Source organism: Mobula hypostoma, chromosome 16 (assembly GCF_963921235.1).
Source record: "Mobula hypostoma chromosome 16, sMobHyp1.1, whole genome shotgun sequence".
In the NCBI taxonomy this organism is placed as follows: Eukaryota; Metazoa; Chordata; class Chondrichthyes; order Myliobatiformes; family Myliobatidae; genus Mobula; species Mobula hypostoma.
In genome coordinates, this window is record NC_086112.1 from 2,603,738 (window position 1) to 2,627,607 (window position 23,870).

General features: G+C 44.4%; 2 protein-coding genes across 5 annotated transcripts in view; one reads left to right on the forward strand and one right to left on the reverse strand.

Moving 5' to 3' along the window:
• Window positions 1-3,202, reverse strand: part of slf1 (SMC5-SMC6 complex localization factor 1) — a 142,102-nt gene extending 138,900 nt beyond the window's left edge. Inside the window, exon 1 of the mRNA XM_063069131.1 lies at window positions 3,122-3,202. The gene's annotated coding sequence lies outside the window, so the exon portion shown is untranslated. The remainder of the gene's footprint in view (window positions 1-3,121) is intronic.
• A 128-nt stretch (window positions 3,203-3,330) lies between these two features.
• kiaa0825 (KIAA0825 ortholog) overlaps window positions 3,331-23,870 on the forward strand; it is a 309,600-nt gene continuing 289,060 nt past the window's right edge. For all 4 annotated transcript variants that reach the window (XM_063069273.1, XM_063069276.1, XM_063069275.1 and 1 more), the window contains exons 1-2: window positions 3,331-3,627; window positions 22,816-22,955. In XM_063069273.1, coding sequence (XP_062925343.1) covers window positions 22,816-22,955 — 140 coding nt within the window. In that variant the 5' untranslated portion in view covers window positions 3,331-3,627. The remainder of the gene's footprint in view (window positions 3,628-22,815; window positions 22,956-23,870) is intronic.

Below are 23,870 nucleotides of genomic sequence, written 5' to 3' on the forward strand. Positions count from 1 at the left end.
CCAAGGGAGGAGTTGTAAGGCAGGAATGACTTCCTATGACGCTCTGTGTTGCATCTTGGTGGAATGAGTCTCTGGCTGAACGTACTCCTGTGCCCACCCAGTACATTATGTCGTGGATGGGAGACATTGTCCAAGATGGCGTGCAATTTGGACAGCATCCTCTTTTCAGACATCACCGTCAGAGAATCCAGTTCCATCTCCACAACATCACTGGCCTTACGAATGAGTTCGTTGATTCTGTTGGTGTCTGCTACCCTCAGCCTGCTGCCCCGGCACACAACAGCAAACATGATAGCACTGGCCACCACAGACTCATAGAACATCCTCAGCATCGTCCGGCAGATGTTAAAGGACCTCAGTCTCCTCAGGAAATAGAGACGGCTCTGACCCTTCTTGTAGACAGCCTCAGTGTTCTTAGATCAGTCCAGTTTATTGTCAATTCGTATCCCCAGGTATTTGTAATCCTCCACCATGTCCACACTGACCCCGTGGATGGAAACAGGGGTCACTAGTACCTTAGCTCTCCTCAGGTCTACCACCAGCTCCTTAGTCTTTTTCACATTAAGCTGCAGATAATTCTGCTCACACCATGTGACAAAGTTTCCTACCGTAGCCCTGTACTCAGCTTCATCTCCCTTGCTGATGCATCCAACTATGGCAGAGTTATCAGAAAACTTCTGAAGATGACAAGACTCTATGCAGTAGTTTCTACTCTGTAACTGGAAAAATGCGCACCAAGTATACCGTTTCATCTTCACTTGCTTTCTGTGTGTCCTGCGCGTGCCCAGTAGGAGGAGATTCGCCCAAATATCCGTCTAATGTGGACAGAGATAGTTTGAAAAACGCTTAGTGTGGATGTCTGTCGTTTCAACTCGAAACCGGCGTTTTCAAAATTATCCGGCCAATTGAGGACGTAGCCTTAGTAAATGGCTTCAGTCACCAGTCTTCTGTTAATGGCTCCAGACACCAGTCTTCTGTTCCTTGACAATACATTTCCTAAAAGCTGTGAATATCAATATCCAAGTCCATTTGTAACAATACATTTCCTAAAAACTCTGAATACCAGCCCAGACCTGCTGGCATCTGTCGGATGAATGTAATCAGGTGTTAAGTTTTGTATGTAGCTTCAAAAGAAAACCTTATTTATACTTTGCAAATGTGGAATTGTCCTTTGTGTGTGTGGCAAATAAATATCGAGCCCCACATTGGGCAGCAGACCTTTCCACCAAAAGCATCTCCATCTGTATGATGCCTGCTAAACCTTGTTTCGTCAAATAAAGAAGCAGTTTTGTATCTACCAGTAACTCTCTCTCTGGTGATTTCATTCATGCCACAACAGACATTGCCTCAGAACAGAGGGGCATCATTTTAGAAAAGAGGCGAGGGCAAATTTCTTTCACCAGAGTAGTGAATCTGTGGAATTCGTTGCTACAGGTTGTAGAGGCCAAATCTTTGTGTATTTAAGAAGTTGATAGATTCCTGCTTGGTCAGGGCATGAAGTGATACGGGGAACGGGTGTGGGTGGATAGCAAGAGATTGGGGCAGAGAGGAAAATTGGATCAGGCATAATGAAATGATGGAACAGATTCAATGGGCCAAATGGCCTAATTCTGCTCCTATATCTTATGGCCTACCCAGTAGTGTGGTATATAGTGAGGTGGTCGTTGCAGACTTTTTATTCGAGGCAGAAACTTGATAAATTCGTAATAAGTACATTATAAAGTGAAAATACGAGGCTTGAAACATTAAAGGTGCAGGATTAGAAACACCGGTGTATTGATGGGCACAGAGCATTGAAAAGAACAGGCAAGGCTGAGAACTATTCCAGGAGTTCTACTGGCTACGTTGGTATTGTCACAACTTGGGTGAATAAGTTGCATGTAGCTGCACTATATTTCTATAGACATACCTCAGAGAACATTCTGACTGCATCTCAAGCCTGGTACGAAGCCTCCATAGCACAGGCCTGAAGACACACAATTCAGGAATAGCTTCTTCCCCTTTGCCATCTGATTTTTGAATGGACTTTGAACCATTGAACACTACCTCATTACTTTTATTCCTCTTTTTACAGTACTTATTTAACTTTTTTAATATATAGGCTTTTTACTGTAATTTACAGTTTTTATGTGTTGCACGATACTACTACAAAATAATAAATTTCATGACATATACTAGTGATATTAAACCTGATTCTGATCAGAGGCTGCAAAGGGTTATAGACTCAGCCAGCTCCATCATAAGGTCTTGCAGTAGGATTAGGCCATTTGGCCCATCGAGTCTCTCTGCCAACTCTCCACCATCGAGGAAATCTTCAAGAGACAGGGCCTCGAGAAGGCGGCATCAATCACCATCTGGGACATGCCCTTGGTACTTCCACAGGGCAGAACATAAAACACATACAACGATTCAACAGCAGCTACTTCCCTCTCCCCATCAGATTTCTGAATGGTCCATCAACACGATCTCACTTTTTGAACTCTCGATTTATTTTTTTGTATTTCTTATATCTTATTGTATTTTTTATGCATTGCATTGTACTGCATCTCAAAACAATAATTTGATGGCATATGTCAGTGATAACCCTGATTCTAGTCACTGATTTAATATGGCTTAGACCACGAGTGCTGAGTTAGATTTTGTTAATTGGACAAAGGCTGGACCAGGCACCAGAGAATCTTTTACTTATTCACAAACAATAGAAAATCTTCAGATGCGGGAATCCGAGCAACACACACAAAATGCTAGAGCATCTCAGCAGGCCAGCTAGCATCTGTGGAAAACACCAGTCCTGCCGAAGGGTTTCGGCCCGAAACGTCGACTGTACTTTTTCCCCATAGATGCTGTCTGGCCTGCTGAGTTCCTCCAGCATCTTTTATTCATCCTTTACTGTTGCACTATTTATTTACTTTGTAATTCACGGTAACTTTGCGTTTTTTTTTGCACCGTACTTCTACCGCAAAGTAACATTTCACGCCACATGAGACAGTGATAATAAACGTGAGCAGGGGCAAAGAGACATTCACGTGGGGGGGCACTGTGCAATAGTTTCTAAAATAAAGGCAAACTATAAGCAGATTAGAGGAGAGATATCCCCAGCTCCTCCTAAGAGGGAAATTACCTTTTTGCCTTCACAGTGGACAAGTTGCCGGCGTGCTGAAGATGCCGTGAGTGACAATGTGGTGTCGGCACTCCTGACGCGGAAACGGACTCGAGCCGGAGCCGACTCTCGCGCCTTGATTTAAACCGGCTCGAGCGCCAGCCGCCAGCCTCTCGCCGCGCTCCTAACCCCGCGCGTCACCATCAGGCGGTCGCCAACCTACCGTGGCGCTGTGGCTGCCATGAGGCTTATTTTACAGGAGGGACTCAGGAGGTCAGGGTTGTATTTATGTGGAGGAATAAAGAGTCGACATTCTGTGCGCGTCGCTCCAGGTTTCCCACATCCGCAGGGCACCCTTGTGCTTATTATTTCACAGATCGGTTGCTGTCGCCCCCTCAACCTCCAGTGGTACATCCCGCTCCCGCACGCTGACGGGACGGTGCGCGCTGCGCGTCCCCGAGCAACGCGCCGGATGGTAAACACAGACATCGCCCAGTGTGTGAGCCCACCGGTCCGGGGCTGTGCCGGTAAGTAGTGCGGCCCCGAAACGTCTTATTGTATTTCGCCTTATATTGGCACATTGTAGGTCAGCCGTCGGCGACATCGCCCTTTTGTTTGTCTTACGGCGCGAGGAGTTCTACAGTTTAAAGCTGTGGTGTCAAAATATGAATTCAGGCCTGCAGACAGGTAATGCATCGTTTGACACTTATAAATACATATTGCTTTCTTCTAGGGAAGTGATTTCGTAGTGATTAGCTTTTAATTCCCATCCGCCATCAGATTTTGAATGGACCATGAACGCAACAGAATCAGAAACTGACGAGCTCAATAACACTGCCTCACTGTTCTTGTACTACTTATTCAATTTAATTTTAAAGATATACTTATTGTAATATATAGTTTTATGATAATTATGTATTGCAATGTACTGCTGCTGCATAACAACTAATTTCATAACATATATGTGATATTAAACCGGATTCTGATTTTGATTTATATTGGGTACAAGAATGTTACTGCAGTTCATAGCCAATTGTTCTGTTTCTGTTAACACGAGAAAGTCGCAGATGCTGGAAATCCAGAACAACAAACACAATTTGCTGAAGGAACTCAGCAGGTCAGGCAGCAGCTATGGAAATGAATAAACAGTTGACGTTTTGGGCCCAGACCCTTCTTCAGGACTATTCATTACCCTTGTTCATTTATTACCCAAGCATTGACTTGTTTAGATATATTTTTTTTGGATTGTTTTTTAAAAAAACAGAAATGGAAGAAATGAATACATGCAGCATAAGCATAACATTCTCAAGGTTATGAAACAGTAAAAACTGGAGATCCCAAGAGACCAGAATTTGTGCAGTGTAGGTACAAAACACTGGTAGAAGTTAAGAGTTTGAAAAGTGTCATGCCCTGATGGACTTGCTTAAAACTGATCAGAGCTGGTGTAATCCAGTCACAAACAGGAGAAAATGCAGGTGCTGGAAATCCAAGCCACACACACAAAATGTTGGAGGAACTCAGCAGGCCAGGCAGCATCCATGGAAAAGAGTACAGTCAACGTTTCGGGTCAAAAACCTTCAGCAAGGTTTCAGCCCAGAACGTCAGTTGTACTCTTCCATAGGTGCTGCCTGACCTGACTTCCTCCAGCTTTTTGTAGGAGTTGGTGTAGATTGTTTAATGGATGAATAGGATTCATGAATGAGCAGGACATGGAGAGAGTGAGAGAATACAGAGTCAGAATTAGGTTTATTATTGCTGACACGTGACATGAAATGTGTTCTTTATTGGCCGCAAAACAGTGCAATGACATGAAGTGCTAAAAATTACAAAAATAAACATAGAAACATAGAAAAACTACAGCACAATGCAGGCCCTTCGGCCCATAATGCTGTGCTGAACCTGTACTTTTGAAATTACCTAAGGTTACTCATAGCCTTCTATTTTTTGAAGCTCCATGTACCTATCCAAGAGTCTCTTAAAAGACCCTATCATATCTGCTTCCACCACCATCGCCGGCAGCCTATTCCACGCACTCACCACTCTCTGCGTTAAAAAAAAACAACTACCCTGACATCTCCTCTGTACCTACTTCCAAGCACCTTAAAACTGCTTGTGTTAGCCATATCAGCCCTGGGAAAAGGCCTCTGACTGTCCACATGATCAATGCCTCTCATCATTTTACAGGTCACCTCTTATCCTTCGCCACTCCAAGAAGAAAAGGCTGAGTTCACTCAACCTATTCTCATAAGGCATGCTCCCCAATCCAGGTAACATCCTTGTAAATCTCCTCCGCACCCTTTCTATTGTTTCCACATCCTTCCTGTAGTGAGGTGACCAGAACTGAGCACAGTACTCCAAGTAGGGTCTGACCAGGATCCTATATAGCTGTAACATTACCTCTCAGCTCTTAAACTCAATCCCACGGTTGATGAAGGCCAATGCACCGTATGCCTTCTTAACCACGGAGATAGCCTGTGCAACACCTTTCAGCATCCTATGGACTCAGACCCCAAGATCCCTCTGATCCTCCACACTGCCAAGAGTCTTACCATTAATACTATACTCTGCCATCATATTTGATCTACCAAAATGAACCAACTCACACTTAACTGGGTTGAACTCCATCTGCAACCTCTTAGCCCAGTTTTGCATCCTATCAATGTCCCGCTGTAACCTCTGACAGCCCTCCACACTATCCACAACACCCCCAACCTTTGTGTCATCAGCAAATTTACTAACCCATCCCTCCACTTCCTCATCCAGGTCATTTATAAAAATCACGAAGGGAATGGGTCCCAGAACAGATCCCTGAGGCACACCACTGGTCACCAACCTCCATGCAGAATATAATCTGTCTACAACCACTCTTTGCCTTCTGTGGGCAAGCCAGTTCTGGATACACAAAGCAAGCTCCCCATGGATACCCTGCTTCCTTACTTTCTCAATAAGCCTTGCGTGGGATACCTTATCAAATGTCTTGCTGATATCCATATATACTACATCTACTGCTGTACCTTCATCAACGTGTTTTGTCACATCCTAAAAATTCAATCAGGCTCGTAAAGCACGACCTGCCTTTGACAAAGCCATGCTGATTATTCCTAATCATATTGTTCATAATGTTCTCCAAATGTTCATAAATCCTGCCTCTCAAGATCTTTTCCATCAACTTACCAACCACTGAAGTAAGACTCACTGGTCTATAATTTCCTGGGCTATCTCTATACCCTTTCTTGAATAAGGGAACAACAGCTGAAACCCTCCAATCCTCCAGAACCTCTTCTGTCCCCATTGATGATGCGAAGATCATTGCCAGAGGCTCAGCAATCTCCTCCCTCGCCTGCCACAGTAGCCTGGGGTACATCTCATCCGGTCCTGGAGACTTATCCAACTTGATGCTTTCCAAAAGCTTCAACACATCCTCTTTCTTAATGTCTACATGCTCAAGCTTTTCAATCCACTGCTAGTCATCCCTACAATCTCCAAGATCCTTTTCCAAAGTGAATACTGAAGCAAAGTATTCGTTAAATACCTCTGCTATCTTCTCCAGTTCCATACACACTTTTCCACTGTCACACTTGATTGGTCCTATTCTCTCATGTCTTATTCTCTTGTTCTTGGCATATTTGTAGAATGCCCACCTGGACAAGCCAGTGAACACTGTGAAGGTCATGTTTTTTGACTTCTCCAGTGCGTTCAACATGATCCGCCCTGCTCTGCTGGGGGAGAAGCTGACAGTGATGCAGGTGGATGCTTTCCTGGTGTCATGGATTCTTGATTACCTGACTGGCAGACTACAGTACATGAGCTTGCAACACTATGTGTCCGACAGAGTGATCAGCAGCACTGGGGCTCCACAGGGGACTGTCTTGTCTCCCTTTCTCTTCACCATTTACACCTCAGACTTCAACTACTGCACAGAGTCTTGTCATCTTCAGAAGTTTTCTGATGACTCTGCCATAGTTGGATGCGTCAGCAAGGGAGATGAGGCTGAGTACAGGGCTACGATAGGAAACTTTGTCACATGGTGTGAGCAGAATTATCTGCAGCTTAATGTGAAAAAGACTAAGGAGCTGGTGGTGGACCTGAGGAGAGCTAAGGCACCAGTGACCCCTGTTTCCATCCAGGGGGTCAGTGTGGACATGGTGGAGGGTTACAAATAGCTGGGGATATGAATTGACAATAAACTGGACTGGTCAAAGAACACTGAGGCTGTCTACAAGAAGAGTCAGAGCCGTCTCTATTTCCTGAGGAGACTGAGGTCCTTTAACATCTGCCAGACGATGCTGAGGATGTTCTACGAGTCTGTGGTGGCCAGTGCTATCATGTTTGCTGTTGTGTGCTGGGGCAGCAGGCTGAGGGTAGCAGACACCAACAGAATCAACAAACTCATTCATAAGGCGAGTGATGTTATGGGGATGGAACTGGACTCTCTGATGGTGGTGTCTGAAAAGAAAAGAGGATGCTGTCCAAGTTGCATGCCATCTTGGACAATGTCTCCCATCCACTACATAACGGACTGGTTGGGCACAGGAGTACATTCAGCCAGAGACTCATTCCACCAATTTGCAACACAGAGTGTCATAGGAAGTCATTCCTGCCTGTGGCCACCAAACTTTACAACTCCTCCCTTGGAGGGTCAGACACCCTGAGCCAATAGGCTGGTCCTGGACTTATTTCCTGGCATAATTTACATATTACTATTTAACTATTTATGGTGCAACTGTAACGAAAACGAATTTCCCCCGGGATCAATAAAGTATGACTATGACTATGACTATGCGTTGGGGTTTTCTTTAATCCTGCTCATCAAGGCCTTCTCATGGCCCCTTCTGGCTCTCCTAATTTCATTCTTTAGCTCCTTCCTGCTAGCCTTATACTCTTCCAGAACTCTATCATTACTTAGTTTTTTGAACCTTTCGTAAGCTTTTCTTCTCTTTTTGACTAGATTTTCAACAACCTTTGTACACCATGGTTTCTGAACCCGAACATCCTTTCCCTTTCTCATTGGAATGTACCTATGCAGGATGCCACTCAAATATCTCCTGAACATGTGCCATATTTCTGCCTTACATTTCCCTGAGGACATCTGTTCCCAATTTATGCTTCCAAGTTCCTGCCTGATAGCTTTATATTTCACCTTACTCCAACTGAATGCTTTCCTAACTTGTCTGTACCTATCCCTCTCCAATGCTATGGTAAAGGAAATAGAATTGTGATCACTATCTCCAAGATACTTTCCCACTAAGAGACCTGACACCTGGCCAGGTTCATTCCCCCAGTACCAGATCAAGTACAGCCTCTCCTCTTGTAGGCTTATCTACATATTGTATCAGGAAACCTTCCTGAACACACCTACCAAACTCCACCCCATCTAAACCCCTTGCTCTAGGGAGATGCCAATCAATATTTCGGAAATTAAAATCTCCCACCACAACGACCCTGTTATTATAACACCTTTCCACAATCTGTCTCCCTATCTGTTCCTCGATGTCCCTGTTACTGTTGGGTGGTGTATATAAAAAAACAGCCAGTAGTGTTGACCCCTTCCTGTTTCTAACTTCCACCCATAGAGACTCAGTAGACAATCCCTCCATAACTTCCTCCTTTTCTGCAGTCGTGACACTATCTCTGATCAACAGTGCCATACCCTCACCTCTTTTGCCTCCCTCCCTATCCCTTCTGAAACATCTAAAGCCTGGCACTCTAAGTAGCCATTCCTGTCCCTGAGCCATCCGAGTCTGTAATGGCCACAACATCATAGCTCCAAGTTCTGATCCACGCTCTAAGCTCATCCACTTTGTTCATGATGGTTCTTGCATTAAAATGACACATCTCAAACCATAGGTCTGAGCGCATCCCTTCTCTATCACTTGCCTATCCTCCCTCTTGTACTGTCTCCAAGCTTTCTCTATTTGTGAGCCAACCGCCGCTTCCTCCGTCTCTTCAGTTCAGTTCCCACCCCCCAGCAATTCTAGTTTAAACTCTCCCCAATAGCCTTAGCAAACCTCCCTGCCGGGATATTGGTCCCCCTGGGATTCAAGTGCAACCCCTCCTTTTTGTACAGGTCACACCTGCTCCAAGAAAGGTCCCAATGATCTTGAAATCTGAATCCCTGCCTCCTGCTCCAATCCCTCAGCCACGCATTTATCCTCCACCTCAATCTATTCCTATACTCACTGTTGCATGGCACAGGCAGTAATCCCGAGATTACTACCTTTGAGATCCTGCTTCTCAACTTCCTTCCTAACTGTAGTCTGTTTTCAGGATCTCCTCCCTTTTCCTACCTATGCTGTTGGTACCAATATGTACCACAACCTCTGGCTGTCCACCTTCCCACTTCAGGATATTGTGGACGTGATCAGAAACATCCCGGACCCTGGCACCTGGGAGGCAAACTACCATCCGTGTTTCTTTCCTGCATCCATAGACTCGCCTGTCTGACCCCCTAACTATAGGGTCCCCTATTACTGCTACCTTCTTCCTTTCCCTACCCTTCTGAGCCATAGGGCCAGATTCTGTGCCAGAGGTGCAGCCACTGTTGCTCCCCCCAGGTAAATCATTCCCCCCTCCCCCAACAGCACTCAAATAGGGGTACTTATTGTTAAGGGGGACAACCACAAGGGTACTCTCTAGTATCTGACTCTTGCCCTTCCCTCTCCTGACTATTTTCCACTTATCTGTCTCCCCAGGCCCTAGTGTGACTACTTGCCTATAGCTCCTCTCTATCACCTCCTCACTTTCCCTAACCAGACGAAGGCCATCAAGCTGTAGCTCCAGTTCCCTAATGCGGTCTCGAAGGACCTGCAGCTTGATGCACCTGGTGCAGATATGGCCGTCCAGGAGGCTGGGAGTCTCCCGGACTTCCCGCATCTGACAACCAGTACAGAACACCAGCCTCACAGACATACTTGCAGTTTCCATTCCTCAGAGGTAACTTACCTCGCCTCGACCTGTTATCTCCAAAGCCCAAATGAGCCAAAGCTCTGCCTCAGATCACTGCATCAATGACTGCTTTGCTAGGCAGTGTCTCCCTTTTATAAAGTGCAGAGAAAAGGAGTAACGAAAGTAGTGTTCATTGACCATTCAGAAATCTGATGGTGGAGGGGAAGAATCTGTTCAAAGTTCAAAGTAAATGTATTATCAAAGTACTTGTACGTCACCATATACAACCCCAGAATTCATTATCTTGTGGGCATTCACAGTAAAAACACGGTAGAATCAATGAAAGACTGTACTCAACAGGATGGACAAGCAACCAAAGTGCAAGGCAACAAACTGCAAAAATAAAAGAGTAAATAATAATAATAAATAAATTAGCAATAAAATCAAGAACATGAAGCTTCTTTAAAAGTGAGCTAATAGATTGTGGGAACAGTTCAGTAATGGGGTGAGTGAAGTTATTCCCTTTGGTTCAAAAGCCTGATAGTTGAGGGGTAATAACTGTTCCTGAACCTGGTGACGTGGTGCCAAATCATTGAGTGTGAATCTTCAGGCTGTACCTGAAGGTAGTAACAAGGAAGTAATGAGGACTTCTTAATGATGAATGCTGTCTTCTTGAGGCATCACCTCTTGAAGGTGATGTTTAATTCTAGTTTCTCGTCTCAGTACTTTGAGGAACAGGTCCAAATAAATCTTGCAACAACAGCACAGGCACATAGGTACAGACAACACTCACAACATATATCATACATAAGTTATAAAAGATAATGAAAAGAGATTTAAAAAAGCATACACCGTGTGACAGTAAAAGGACACAGTAAGAGATAAGTTCATGGTAATGCAAGAGGTCACATAATAAATATTCCATTGCATAAGTATGGTTAGGGTAGTGCAGGAAGCTGATAGTTGTAGAAAAGCAGCTCTTTCTGATATTCTAGTGGCGTGGGCCATCAGGCTTCTGTACCTCCTGGCTGATAGTATTGGTGAGAAGAGGCCACAACCTGGATGATGGGGATCTTTGATGACAGAATCCGCTTTCTTGGGGCAGCGACTCCTCTAACTGCTTTCAGTGGTGGGGAGGGCTGTACCAATAATGGACCAGACTGTGTCCACGGTTCTCTGCAGCCTGTGTTCCTTTTTGTTGGAATTGCTTTAGTAGGCACAATGCAACCAGTCAGGATACTTCCATTAGATTGCTGGAGTATTTGGTGACATAGCCAAATCTTAAGCTTCTGAATAAAGTAGAGGCGCTGGTGGTGTGCATTCTTAGAAAAGAAATGGGGGAGGAGAAGATGGCGACACGACGCAGCACGCATGGCTGCTCCAAAATGGTATCGTATGTGTTAACTAGGGGCCGTGTACAATCCTGATTTGATAGAGACAGACGTGAGAATCACGGAGGAACACCTGGAGAAACTTCTGAAATGCCTGCTTTGCTGCCGCTGCTACTGTGCGATCGAGAATCTCCGGAGGGGAAGGCCCCAAATCTTCGGCTTAGCCTATTGCCCGTTGTTGGGGTCGGGGTCGAAGTGCTCGGCAGAGATAGTGCTCGGTGTCGGAGGGCTGGTCGGAGGCTCGAAGTTTTCGGACGAACTCGAGTCAGCTGTGGTCGGGTGCTTCCAGGATGCTGCATCGGCAAGTTTGCGGCGCTGGAAGCTCATGGCAGGAAGAGTTTTTTTTTTCTTCCTTCTACCATCTGCGTGAGGTGATGGGACTATTGGGACTTTCAGACTTTTTTTTACTGTGCCCATGGTCTGTTCTTCATCAAATTACGGTATTGCTTTGCACTGTTGTAACTCTATGTTATAATTATGTGGTTTTTGTCAGTTTTTCAGTCGGTTTTTCTTGTGTTTCTGTGATATCATTCTGGAGGAACATGGTATCATTTCTTAATGCATGCATTCTAAATGACAATAAAAGAGGACTGCGTGTCCTAATAATCTAATCTAATCTAATCTAATCTTTATGTTGACCCTAGACAGATCATCCTTTGCTCATTATTTTTGGAGCTGGCTGGATTATTGTGGAAAAGTCAAGTTGTAATATAAGCTTCATGGGGGTTGCATGGTAGCATAGCAGTTAGTAATGCTTTGCAATGCCAATTACTCAGATTCAGTTACCACTGCTATGTTCTCCCAGTTACTGTGTGGGTTTCCTCTGGTGCTCTGGTTTCTTTCCACATTCCAAAAATGTAGAAAAGAGCAAATTGCTGCTCTCAGTGACACCAGGATGCAATGTATTGGCAGATTGTGGTTTTCCAGTAGGCAGCTAGCTTTTATTTCACATATAGAGAGATGTACTGTATCTCACCAGACTGATCTCTTGTCTGAATAGTGATGATGCATTATAAGCAGATCTTTCTCTTTGGAGTAGTGACATGGCAAACTGGAAATTGTTTCTTTCATGTGGAAGTGAATATCCATACTTAACACTGGCCTATAGATAGCCATTTCAGTTTGCTGCTTTGAGTCTGGCGCCAGGCCAATCACAACATGCATGAAACCAGAACTGGTATGGAGGCTCCAATGCACAGAGTCACATGAGGCTGCAGAGTGTTATAGACAGCCATCTCTATCATTCACAACCCTCATTGTCAATGACATCTTCAAGAACTGTGTCTCAAGAAAGTTTCATTCCTGCATTAAAGACCCTCACGATCCAGGATATGCCCTCTTCTCATTATTACATTACTACCATCGAGGAGGGGCTCAAGCACTTGGAGACTCACACTCATTGATTCAGGAATAACTACTTGCCTTTCGCCATCAGATTTCTGAATTGTCCATTAACCCATGACCACAAACTTGTTTATTTTATTGTACTTTTATATTTTTGTGATTTATAGTAATTTCATATCATGCACTGTAATGATTTGGTAAATCTAATTCCGACTCTGAACAGTTTCTTGTGAATCAGCAAGAACATTTGTGAAACATTAAAGAGAGCATCTTTTCACCAGATAACAGCAACCTGGGGGATATAGGATCGTAAGTAGTGCACCAAAATCTGTTACTCAGGGGTTCCCAACCTTTTTTATGTCATGGACCAATACCATTAAGCAAGGGGTCTGTAGAACCAAAGTTGAGAACCCCTGATCTACTGGTTGTCAGCGGTATTAGCATTGGGATATATAGCTGTTTCGTATACGTAGCTCAAGAAAAGCAGCTACGATCTGCACAAAGCTATCAAGGCTGTGAAACAACAATACAGGGACAAGATTGAGTCAAGATTCACAACGAATAGCACACGTGACTTGTGGCGAGGGTTGCATACCATCGCAGACTTCAAAGCCAAACATAGTGGTGCAGCCAACATCTTGGCCTCTCTCCCAAATGAGCTCAATCACTTTTACACTTGGATACTGATGTGAGAATGCTGTTTTTGGACTACAGTTAAGCATTCAACACCATAATTCCATCCAGGCTCAACAGGAAGCTCAGAGACCTCAGCCTTGACCCTGCCTTGGGCAGCTGGATCCTAGATTTCCTGTCAGATCGTCAGCAGGTGGTAAGAGTGGGCTCCCTCACCTCCACCCCTCTGACTCTCAACACAGGAGCCCCTCAGAGGTGTGTACTAAGTCTCCGCCTTTACTCCCTGTATACCCATGACTGTGTCGCCACCCACAGCTCTAATCTGCTAATTAACCCTAATGCTGTTATATTTATTATAAATTACTATGATTGCACATTGCACACTTAGGGGGAGACGAAATGTAAAGATTTTTACTCCTCATGTATGAGAAGGATGTAAGAAATAAAGTCAATTCAATTCAATTCAATTTCCCGACGACACTACATTGATTGGCCTAATCTCAAACAATAACGAGGTGGCCTACAGGAAAGAAGTCATCTCTCTGACACAGTGGTGTCATGAAAACAACCTCTCCCTCAATGTCACAAAAACAAAGGAACTTGTTTATTGATTACAGAAGAAATGGAGATGGGCTAACCCCTATTGACATCAATGGACCAGGGGTTGAGAGAGTAAACAGCTATAAGTTCCAGAGAGTGGTATGGACAGCCCAACGCATTTGTAGTTGTGAACTTCCCATGATTCAGGACATTTACAAAGACAGGTTTGAGAAAAGGGCCTGAAGGATCATTAGGGATCAGAGTCACCCCAACCACAATCTATTCCAGCTGCTACCATCAGACTGATTAACTCAGGCTGATCTGAGTGTATTTCTGTGTTACATTGACTGTTCTATTTGTTATAAATTACTATGTTTGCACATTGCACATTCAGAAGGAGACATAACAGAGACTTACTCCTCATGTATGTGAAGGATGTAAGAAATAAAGTCAATTCAATGTAAAACAAACATATATGACTTTTCACAATACAAGCCTATAATAATGTGGGGGGGGGGGGGAATCTTGTCCCCCACCCCCTCCATTCAGGGCATATATCAGAAGTACTGCATATGCAGTGTCTCCAGCATTGTCAAAGACCCTTCCATCCTTCCCACCATCTCTTTGACCTCTTACCTTTAGGCATAAGCACCGCAGCATAAGAACCAGAACTGTCAGGCTGTGCAACAGCTTCTTCCCCCAGGCTGTTGGACTTTTGAACACCCTGCTGCCACCAAGCTCACATGTATACCCTGTCTAAATGTCCTGCCACTCCCCCCGCCCACCACAATCCAGTCCCAGCTCACAGACACACTCACCGGCACTAGGCCCTTTTCATCTTTTATTCCTGCTGTTTCATATATTTATATGACTGCATGTTTTCTTATATTACTGCTAATAACATTAAACTGTCTTACTTAAAGATGCACCTCGCACTTTATGTTAACCTGTCAATCTTCAGGCCATGCCACTCAGGGCTAGAGTTGAAGAAGATTCTCGGCCCAAAACATTGACTGCTTATTCATTTCCATAGATGATGGCTGACCTGCTGAATTCTTCCAACAATTTGTGTGTGTTGCATCCCAAACATGTTTGCAAATTTTATATCTTTTCAGATCATAAATTTTCCTGTCTGCAAATGTTTTTTAAGTTCTAGCATCTAAAGGGGAAATCTCTCTTCAGTAATGCCTTTTTCAAAAAGATTTTAAATGCATAGTTACAGAATTTAAAATATCAGCACCGAATTGTCCACGTGTTGGCAGCTTCAGTTTAAAAGTAAATGCCGAGTTAACTGGGCGGCTTGTCAAGTGTGAAGATAATATTTGTCTAGCTAGACAGTGATTTTTTGGGGGAGCTAAATGAATGTTGAGTTCCTTTCTCACTGCAAGTGTCAGGAAGATAATGGCTTTGTGATTTGACAGGAATGATTAAAATCTGGATCTAGGAAATTGAGTGTGTGAAAATGAAATTGACATTGATATTTTCAGTTATCCTTTTCTTCAGTAATGATAGATTTTAGATGTTAGATCCAGAGCACCCAGCACTGTTAATTTTGGCAATGTATTTAACACTGCAAAAGATTTCCTTTAACGTGTTATTTTAGAAATTTGCCTCTTCTCAAGTTTTCAGTGAAGGATTATTTCCTCTGTTCGATCATCCATTGCTCTGGTAGAATTTTGTTTAATGCATTTAAAGATTGCTCCAACGTTGCAGCTATTGTATATTGCATTGTATCCTCAAAACATTATTTAGATTTTCCTTCATAGAATTAGAAATCTTTGGGTACTAGGTCACTTTCAATCCAAGGTCTCAAGGCTGCAACATTCTACAGTGTACAAGACCCACGATAGATTATTGATAAGGAAGAAAAGACAATTGGTGGGGCTATGGATAGAATCTTAAGAAGGCCGATCATCATGGAATGGGATGTGTGACAATGAAATATGGAATTGGTTCAAAGGTTTATGGTTATTTTCATGGCAAAACCAGACCAAAACAATTGCTGCTAGCCTGTGACTGCTGAGGAGAAGTTATACTTGCATGACGCACCCCCAGCTCCAATGATTGCGCCAAAAGTCAAATCCTTTATTCGATCCTTTATTAGAAATGAGCAAATATAAAATTTTTAAATGATGAAACTTAAGCCTATCCAAGCATAAACTAAGCACTATTCAGCATTATTCAGTGATATCTCAGCAGTCAGCAAAAGATACGACCTCCGCCAATCCCAAGCAAGAAGCTGCAGCAAACTAAACAAGGATTAGTAACTTATTTCCTTTGCTTTTACCAAGCCCCCACTAATGTGACTAGATACTACAATAAACATAATAAACGTGCAACGCAATACAATGCCCAACAAAGTTGGCGCCACATACAGCAGCCATGTTGCGAGCTCCATTCCAAATCTACAGTATACTACTAACTTCTACAATCTTCTTCGCATTTTCTGTTCAAGTAGCTGATAGTCACATCAGATATGATAGACTGACCCTTCTGAACATCGGAAAGACAGGATTTACCCACTATGTGCTGCCTTTCCTACAAGGGGATCCCCTGCTTGCGCGATCCATGGGAGGCTCATCTCTTATACCGCCACTACCTCGGAAGAAGCGCTGGAGGCAAGGGAGGCTGTGACAGCGTGCAAATCGGCCACCGCTCCCAAGCATACTCCTGGCTAACGTTCAGTCCCCAGACACCAAGCTGTGCAAACTGAGAGCCAGAATCTCCTACCAGTTGGGAGACAAAGGAGTGTAATGTTCTGTGCTTGGTGGAAACCTGGCTGACGGAGGAGATACCAGACCACGCTATCGAGCCCTCTGGGTTCTCCCTATTCTGGGCGGACAGGTCAAAAAACATCACTGGGAAGAGTAGAGGAGGAGGGGTGCTTCATGGTCAACAGTGATCGGTACAAGCCCCAGAATGTGCATGCTCTCAAATCCTTTTGTTCCCCAGACCTGGGGTACCTGGTGCTGCTGTGTAAACCTACTGGCTGCATAGGGAGTTCACGGCTGTTATCATCACAGCAGTGTACATTCCACTGCAGGCTGGTACTGACCTGGCTCTCAAGGAACTAATGAGACCATCTATGCGCTGGAGACTACATACCCAGAGGCTGCCTTCATCGTCACCGATGACTTTAATCGAGCGTCACTGATGAAAGTCTCTCCGAAGTTTTGTCAGCACATCCAGGTGAGCACTGGTGGAGATAAGACACTTGACCACTGCTACACTCCCTTCTGTAACACTTACAAAGCTCTCCTCTGCCCAGCTGTTGGAAAATCAGATCACTCTTCGATCCTACTTTTGTCGATGTACAGGCAGAAGCTGAAACAAGAGGCAGCTGTAGTTAAAACCGACCACTATTGGTCTGACCAATCAGTCTCCATGCTGCAAGACTGTTTTGACGGACGACGCAATAGCCACTGCTCTACTACTGTCCTTACACATCTGGAGAAGAAGGATGTTTATGTGAGTACGCGGTTCTTGGACTACAGTTCAGCATTCAACACCATAATTCCATCCAGGTTCGACAAGAAGCTCAGAGACCTTGGCCTTGACCCTGTCTTGTGGACTTACTGTTAGATAGCTGGCTGCTGGTAAGAGTGGGCTCCCTCACCTCCACCCCGCTGACTCTCAACACAGGAGCCCCTTAGGCTCTGTACTACGTCCCCTCCTTTACTCCCTGTATACCCATGACTGCGTCGCAACCCACAGCTCTAATCTGCTAAATTGCCGATGACACTACATTGATTGGCCTAATCTCAAACAATAACAAGGTGGCCTACAGGGAAGAAGCCATCTCTCCGACACAGTGGTGTCTAGAAAACAACATCTCTCACAATGTCGCAAAAACAAAGGAGCTGGTTGTAGATTACAGGAGAAATGGAGATGGGCTAACCTCTATTGACATCAATGGACCTGGGGTTGGGAGGGTAAACAGCTATAAGTTCCTCGGCATCCACATCACTGAGAACCTCACATGGTCTGTACACACCAGCTGTGTGGTGAAGAAGGCACAACAGCACTTCCTTCACCTCAGACAGTTGAGGAAGTTTGGCATTGGCCCCCAAATCCTAAGAACTTCCTACAGGGGCACAATTGAGAGCATTCTGACTGGCTACATCACTGCCTGGTATGGGAACTGTACCTCCCTTAATTGCAGGATTCTGCAGAAGGTGGTGCGGACAGCCCAGCGCATCTATAGTTATGAACTTCCCACGATTCAGGACATTCACAAAGACAGGTGTGAGAAAAGGGCCTGAAGGATCATTGGGGACCCAAGTCGCCCCAATCACGATCTATTCCAGTTGCTACCATTTGGGAAACAGTACTGCAACATAAAAGCCAGAACTAACAGGCTCTGGGACAGCTTCTTCCACCAGACCATCGGACTCACAACACGCTGGAGGAACTCAGCAGGTCGGGCAGCATCCGTGGAAACGGATCAGTCAACGTTTTGGGCCGGAACCCTTCGTCAAGACTGAAGAGGGAAGGGCTAGAGGCCCTATAAAGAAGGTGGGGGGAGGGTAGGAAGGAGAAGGCTGGTAGGGTCCAGCTGAAAAACTGGTAAGGAGAAAGATAAAGGGGTGGGGGAGGGGAAGCAGGGAGGTGATAGGCAGGAAAGGTGAAGAAGGAATAGGGGAAAACACAATGGGTAGTAGAAGAGGGTGGAACCATGAGGGAGGTGATAGGCAGCTGGGGGAGGGGGCAGAGTGACATAGGGATAGAGGAGGGGGGGGAATTGCTGGAAGTTGGAGAATTCTATGTTCATACCAAGGGGCTGGAGAATACCTAGACGGTATATGAGGTATTGCTCCTCCAACCTGAGTTTAGCCTCATCATGGCAATAGAGGAGGCCATGTATGGACATATCTGAATGGGAATGGGAAGCGGAGTTGAAGTGGGTGGCTACTGGGAGATCCTGGCTGTTGTGGCGGACGGAGCGGAGGTGCTCGATGAAGCGGTCCCCCAGTCTGCGTCGGGTTTCACCGATGTAGAGGAGGCTGCACCAGGAGCACCGGATGCAATAGGTGACCCCAACAGACTCACAAGTGAAGTGTTGCCTCACTTGGAAGGACTGTTTGGGGCCCTGAATGGTGGCAAGAGAGGAGGTGTAGGGACAGGTGTAGCACTTGTACTTACAGGGACAAATGCTGGGTGGGAGATCCGTGGGGAGGGATGTGTGGATCAGGGAGTCACGGAGGGACCGATCCCTGCGGAAAGCGGAGAGGGGTGGAGAGGGAACGATGTGCTTAGTGGTGGGGTCCTGTTGAAGATGGCGGAAGTTGCAGAGGATAATGTGCTGGATCCGGAGGCTGATGTTTTTTGGTGGGGTCCTATTCCAGGGGTAAGTAAGAGGAAGTGTCAGAGAGCTGCCGTTTGGCCTCAGTGAGATAGAGGTCCATCCGCCAGACTACCACAGCACCATCTTTGTCAGCGGGTTTGGTGGTGAGGTTGGGATTAGTGCGGAGAGAGTGGAGGGCAGTACGTTCAGAGGGAGTGAGGTTGGAACAGGAGAGAGGAGTGGTGAAGTTGAGACGTTTGATGTCTCGGCGACAGTCGGAGATAAAAAGATCCAGTGCAGGTAGAAGGCCCGGGCGGGGTGTCCAGGAGGAGAAGGAGGGTTGAAGACAGGAGAAGGGGTCATCGGTAGGGCTAGGGGAATCCTTGCCAAAGAAGTAGGCTCGGAGACATAGGCGATGGAAGAAGAGTTCAGCGTCATGGCGGGCACAGAACTCACTGAGGTATGGACGAAGAGGGACAAAAGTGAGGCCCTTGCTAAGAACAGAACATTCTGCCTCAGAGAGGGGAAGGTCAGAGGGGATGGTGAAGACATGGCAAGGGTTGGGGCAGACCATCAGACTGATTTGAGTGTATTTCTGTGTTACTTTGACTGTTCTATTTATCATAAATTATTATAAATTGTTATGATAGCACATTGCACATTTAGACAATGTAAAGATTTTTACTCTTCATGTATGTGAAAGATGTAAGAAATAAAGTCAATTCATTTTAATACAGATAGAGAACAGATATGTAGCTCCTACATTCCAGTCCCTAATTTTTATACAATAATAATTGTAACCCCATGCTACCAAGATACTGGAGACATGAAATCTCAACATTTCCACAAATGTCCTCTTTTGGTAAGCGGTCTATCCTTGATTATGATCTTCTCCAGACAAACCAGGTTGCTGCTCTTGATTGCATTCAGGAAACTCTGTCTTCAATTGCTGCTGCCAAAGCTTATTTAAGCGCAAAACTATCAGCTCTGGGCGAGCGTAGTTTTTTCACCTCCACGGTCTCCTTTCAGTGGTCCATTAATAGTCCAACCCAGCATTGTTCGGGTTGCATAGGATCCTTCATTAACACTGCAAATCACTTGCAGTGGCTCCCATGCCTTAGGTGCATTCATCCCATCAGCAGCTCAATTTTTGATTCAATTTCCTGTCAGATGAGGAATGTTCCCTTTGTAGACAGGCATATGTTCCTGCATATAGATGCTAAGCAATTCTCAATAGTTTTCACTATCTAAGCCAGCCACTTCCAATTCTGAAAGGACATAGCAGACATCCCACCTCTCCTAGAAGTTCCGGGAGTCTCCTGTACATTGATAGCGACTCCCTGACACCCGGAAATTATATACAATATCCTGGAAATTGATTTTTTTGAAAGGGAGAGGAACAGCGAGAGGGAGCACCCTGATTGGTCTCTCTTCGTGCTAAGTAGACCTATCAATTTTCTCTGTGGACGGGCTTTACAGTCGACCTCAAAAATAATGACAGTGTTGCTCGCTGCACTGTTTGCAACAGTGACTTTTCTATTGCCCATGATGGGTTGAAATGTAATACATGTTGAGGTGAGTTTAACGGGTGTCATTTGTTCATTAGCATAGCTAACGTTATTTAAACTAGCTGGCTAGCTGCTAAGGAGCTACTCTATTGATGTCCTACGTGATGAGGCCAAACTCCCTGTAGACTTGCTTAAAGTTGTAATAGAATAAAAAAACGACTCCATGATAATGTAATATAATATAATATAAGTATATATTTTAATGTCACATTTTCTGCATATACCCAACTTGGTTTACAGATGAGACAAAATCACTAAACAAAGTATTATATACACCCTTGGAGGTCGACCCGGGGGTGGGGGGGTGCTACTTCCCTGAAATGGTGGTGCTACCTCCCTGAAATGAGTTTTTGCAGGGTGGGATGACTGATATAGCTACTCAAAACATTCTCTTGACCCTTTGTGCGTAAGAGAATACGTGTTCCTTTTCCTGTCAGGTTAAGCTTGATCATGAGGCCCACTGTGCAGAACACTGCGGTACTTCCTTGATCTAGGAAAGTATAAGTACCTCCTGTCTTGTTACCTTTAGACTTCACCTGAACTGGAACGCAATTTACAATCGTGATGTTAAGCCCCCCCGCCCCACCCCAGTAAGACCATTAGAAACCAGGGCAGTACTCGCAGTGGTTGGATCTCTGGCACTGAGTCTGCCTCTGTTACTCAGATAGGAAGGGGGAAGAAGAATCATGCTGTGGTAATAGGAGATTAATTAGTTAGGGGAATGGACGGTAGATGCTGTGGGTGAGAATGAGATTCCCGAATGGAATGTTGACTCCCGGGTGCCAGTGTCCACGATATCTCAGATTATCTTCAGGATTCTTAAGTGGGAGGGTGAACACCCAGAAGTTGTGGTCCAAGTTGGTAGGAAAAGTGACTAGTTTCTGCATAGGAAGTTCAGGGAGGTAGGTGCTAAGTTAAAGGGCAGGACCTCCAAGGTTGTGATCTCAAGATTGCTACCTGTGCCTTGTGCTAGCGAGGCTGGAACTAGGAAGATTATACAGTTTAATATGTGGCTAAGGAGTTGGTGTAGGAGGGAGGGCATAAGATTTGCAGCTGATATGAAGTTAGGTGGAGGGGCCGGTTGTTTTGATGAAGTAGAGAGGCTACAGTAGAACTTGGATTAGCAGAATGGGCAAAGAAATGGCAGATGTAATACAGTGTTGGGAAATGTATGGCTATGCACTTTGATGGAAGAAATAAAAGTGTTGACTATTTTCTGAATGGGGAGAAAATACAAAAAAAAACTGAGACGCAAAGAGACTTGGGAGTCCTTGTGTAAGATTCTCTTAAGGTTAATTTGCCAGTTGAGTCTGTGGTGAAGAAGGCAAATGAAATACCAGCATTAATTTCAAGAGGACTAGAATATAAAAACAAGGATGTAATATTGAGACTTTATAAAGCACTGGTGAGGCCTCACTTGGAGTTTTGTAAGCAGTTTTGGTGCCCTTATCGTAGAAAGGATGTGCTAAAACTGGAGAGGGTTCAAAGGAGGTTCTCAAAAATGATTCCAGGATTAAACGGCTTGTCATAGGAAGAGCATTTAATGGCTCTGGGCCTGTACTCACTACAATTCATAGAATGAGAGGTGACCTTATTGAAGCCTATCGAACGATGAAAGGCCTTGATAGTGTGGTTGTGGAAAGGTTGTTTTCTATGGTGGGAGAGTCTAAGACCTGAGGACACAGCCTCAGAATAGTGGGGTGTCCTTTTAGAACAGAGATGAGGAATGGTGACTCTGGAATTCTTTGCCACAGGCAGCTGTGGAGGCCAAATCTTTATATTTTAGGCAGATGTTGATAGATTTTTGATTGGTCAGGGCATGAAGGGATAAGGGGAGAAGGCAGGAGATTGGGGAAATGAGGAAAATTGGATAAGCTATGATGAAATGGCGGAGCAGACTCGATGGGCCAAATGACCTAATTCGGCTCCTATATCATATGGTGTTATGGCAATCATGCAGATTCTTTCAGCTCATTCTTTATATTGGTTTGGATTATTTTACTTGAATTGTATGTCAGTGAATTTTATTCATTTGATCAGCCTTTTTATTAAATAATTTCTGTATTTCAGATGTTGGTGATGGCATGGGAAGGAGATTGCCATTTGGATAATCCCTGTTCAGCTTATTTCTTGGACTGTGTACCTGGTGATCTGGAATTACAACAAGCTATTAGTGACATTGATGAGCGACTGAAGAAGAATGCAGTATGGTAGGTTGTTTTCTATAGTCATGTTTTGAATTGGGTAGTTACAACTAACAGTTATTTCAGAGTAATATGCTCATATCATTTTTTGTTGGGTGAAGAGGTTGTAGAATGTAGGAAAGAAGTACTGCATGGTGGTGGTTTTTTAAAAAATCAATTGCATATTGTTTTTGATGAGCAAGTGGCAGATATTTAAACATCTGGTTCTTAAATTCAGCTTAAACTTGTTCCAAATAGAGAGATTCCATGATCAACGGAGGAGGTCAAGGATAAAATTAAATTGAAACACAGAGTACACAAGGTGGGAAAGAGCTCATGGTAGATTCTAGGATCAGGAATTTCTCAGAAAACAGCTTTGAAAAACAAAAAAATTTATGAGAAAGGAGAAAATCTTTGCTGGAAAATGTGCAGGTTGTATCAAAGGGACCAGTAAGTTTCTATAGATTGTGATATAGGTAGTGTGGGATCTCCAGGGTGTAAGACTGGGAAATCAATATCAGCAAGTAAAGAAATGGCATACATTCCCCCCATCTACTTATTCTGGCATCTTCCCCCTTCCTTTCCAGTCCCAATGAAAGACCTTGGCCCAAAACACCGAATGTTTATTCATTTCCATAAATCTGCCTGACCTGCTGAGTTCCTCCAACATATTGTGTGTGTGGCAGACACACATGCACGTTACTGACGCTAGTTAGAAATTGCATGGCAACACTCTCCTGTACCAATTAAGTGACATAGTGTCCCAAATAAACCAAAGGGAATCCTGGCTATTTTCTCTTATTTGTTTTTGTTCTTTTAGAGTTGTCACAAATAAGCAACTGTCCTAATTAACCGATGGCCCAATTAACTGGAATCCAATGTATCTAGTTGAGCCACTTTGTTGTCCAGTTTGCTGTGTCATAAAGCATTGAAGTGCATGTA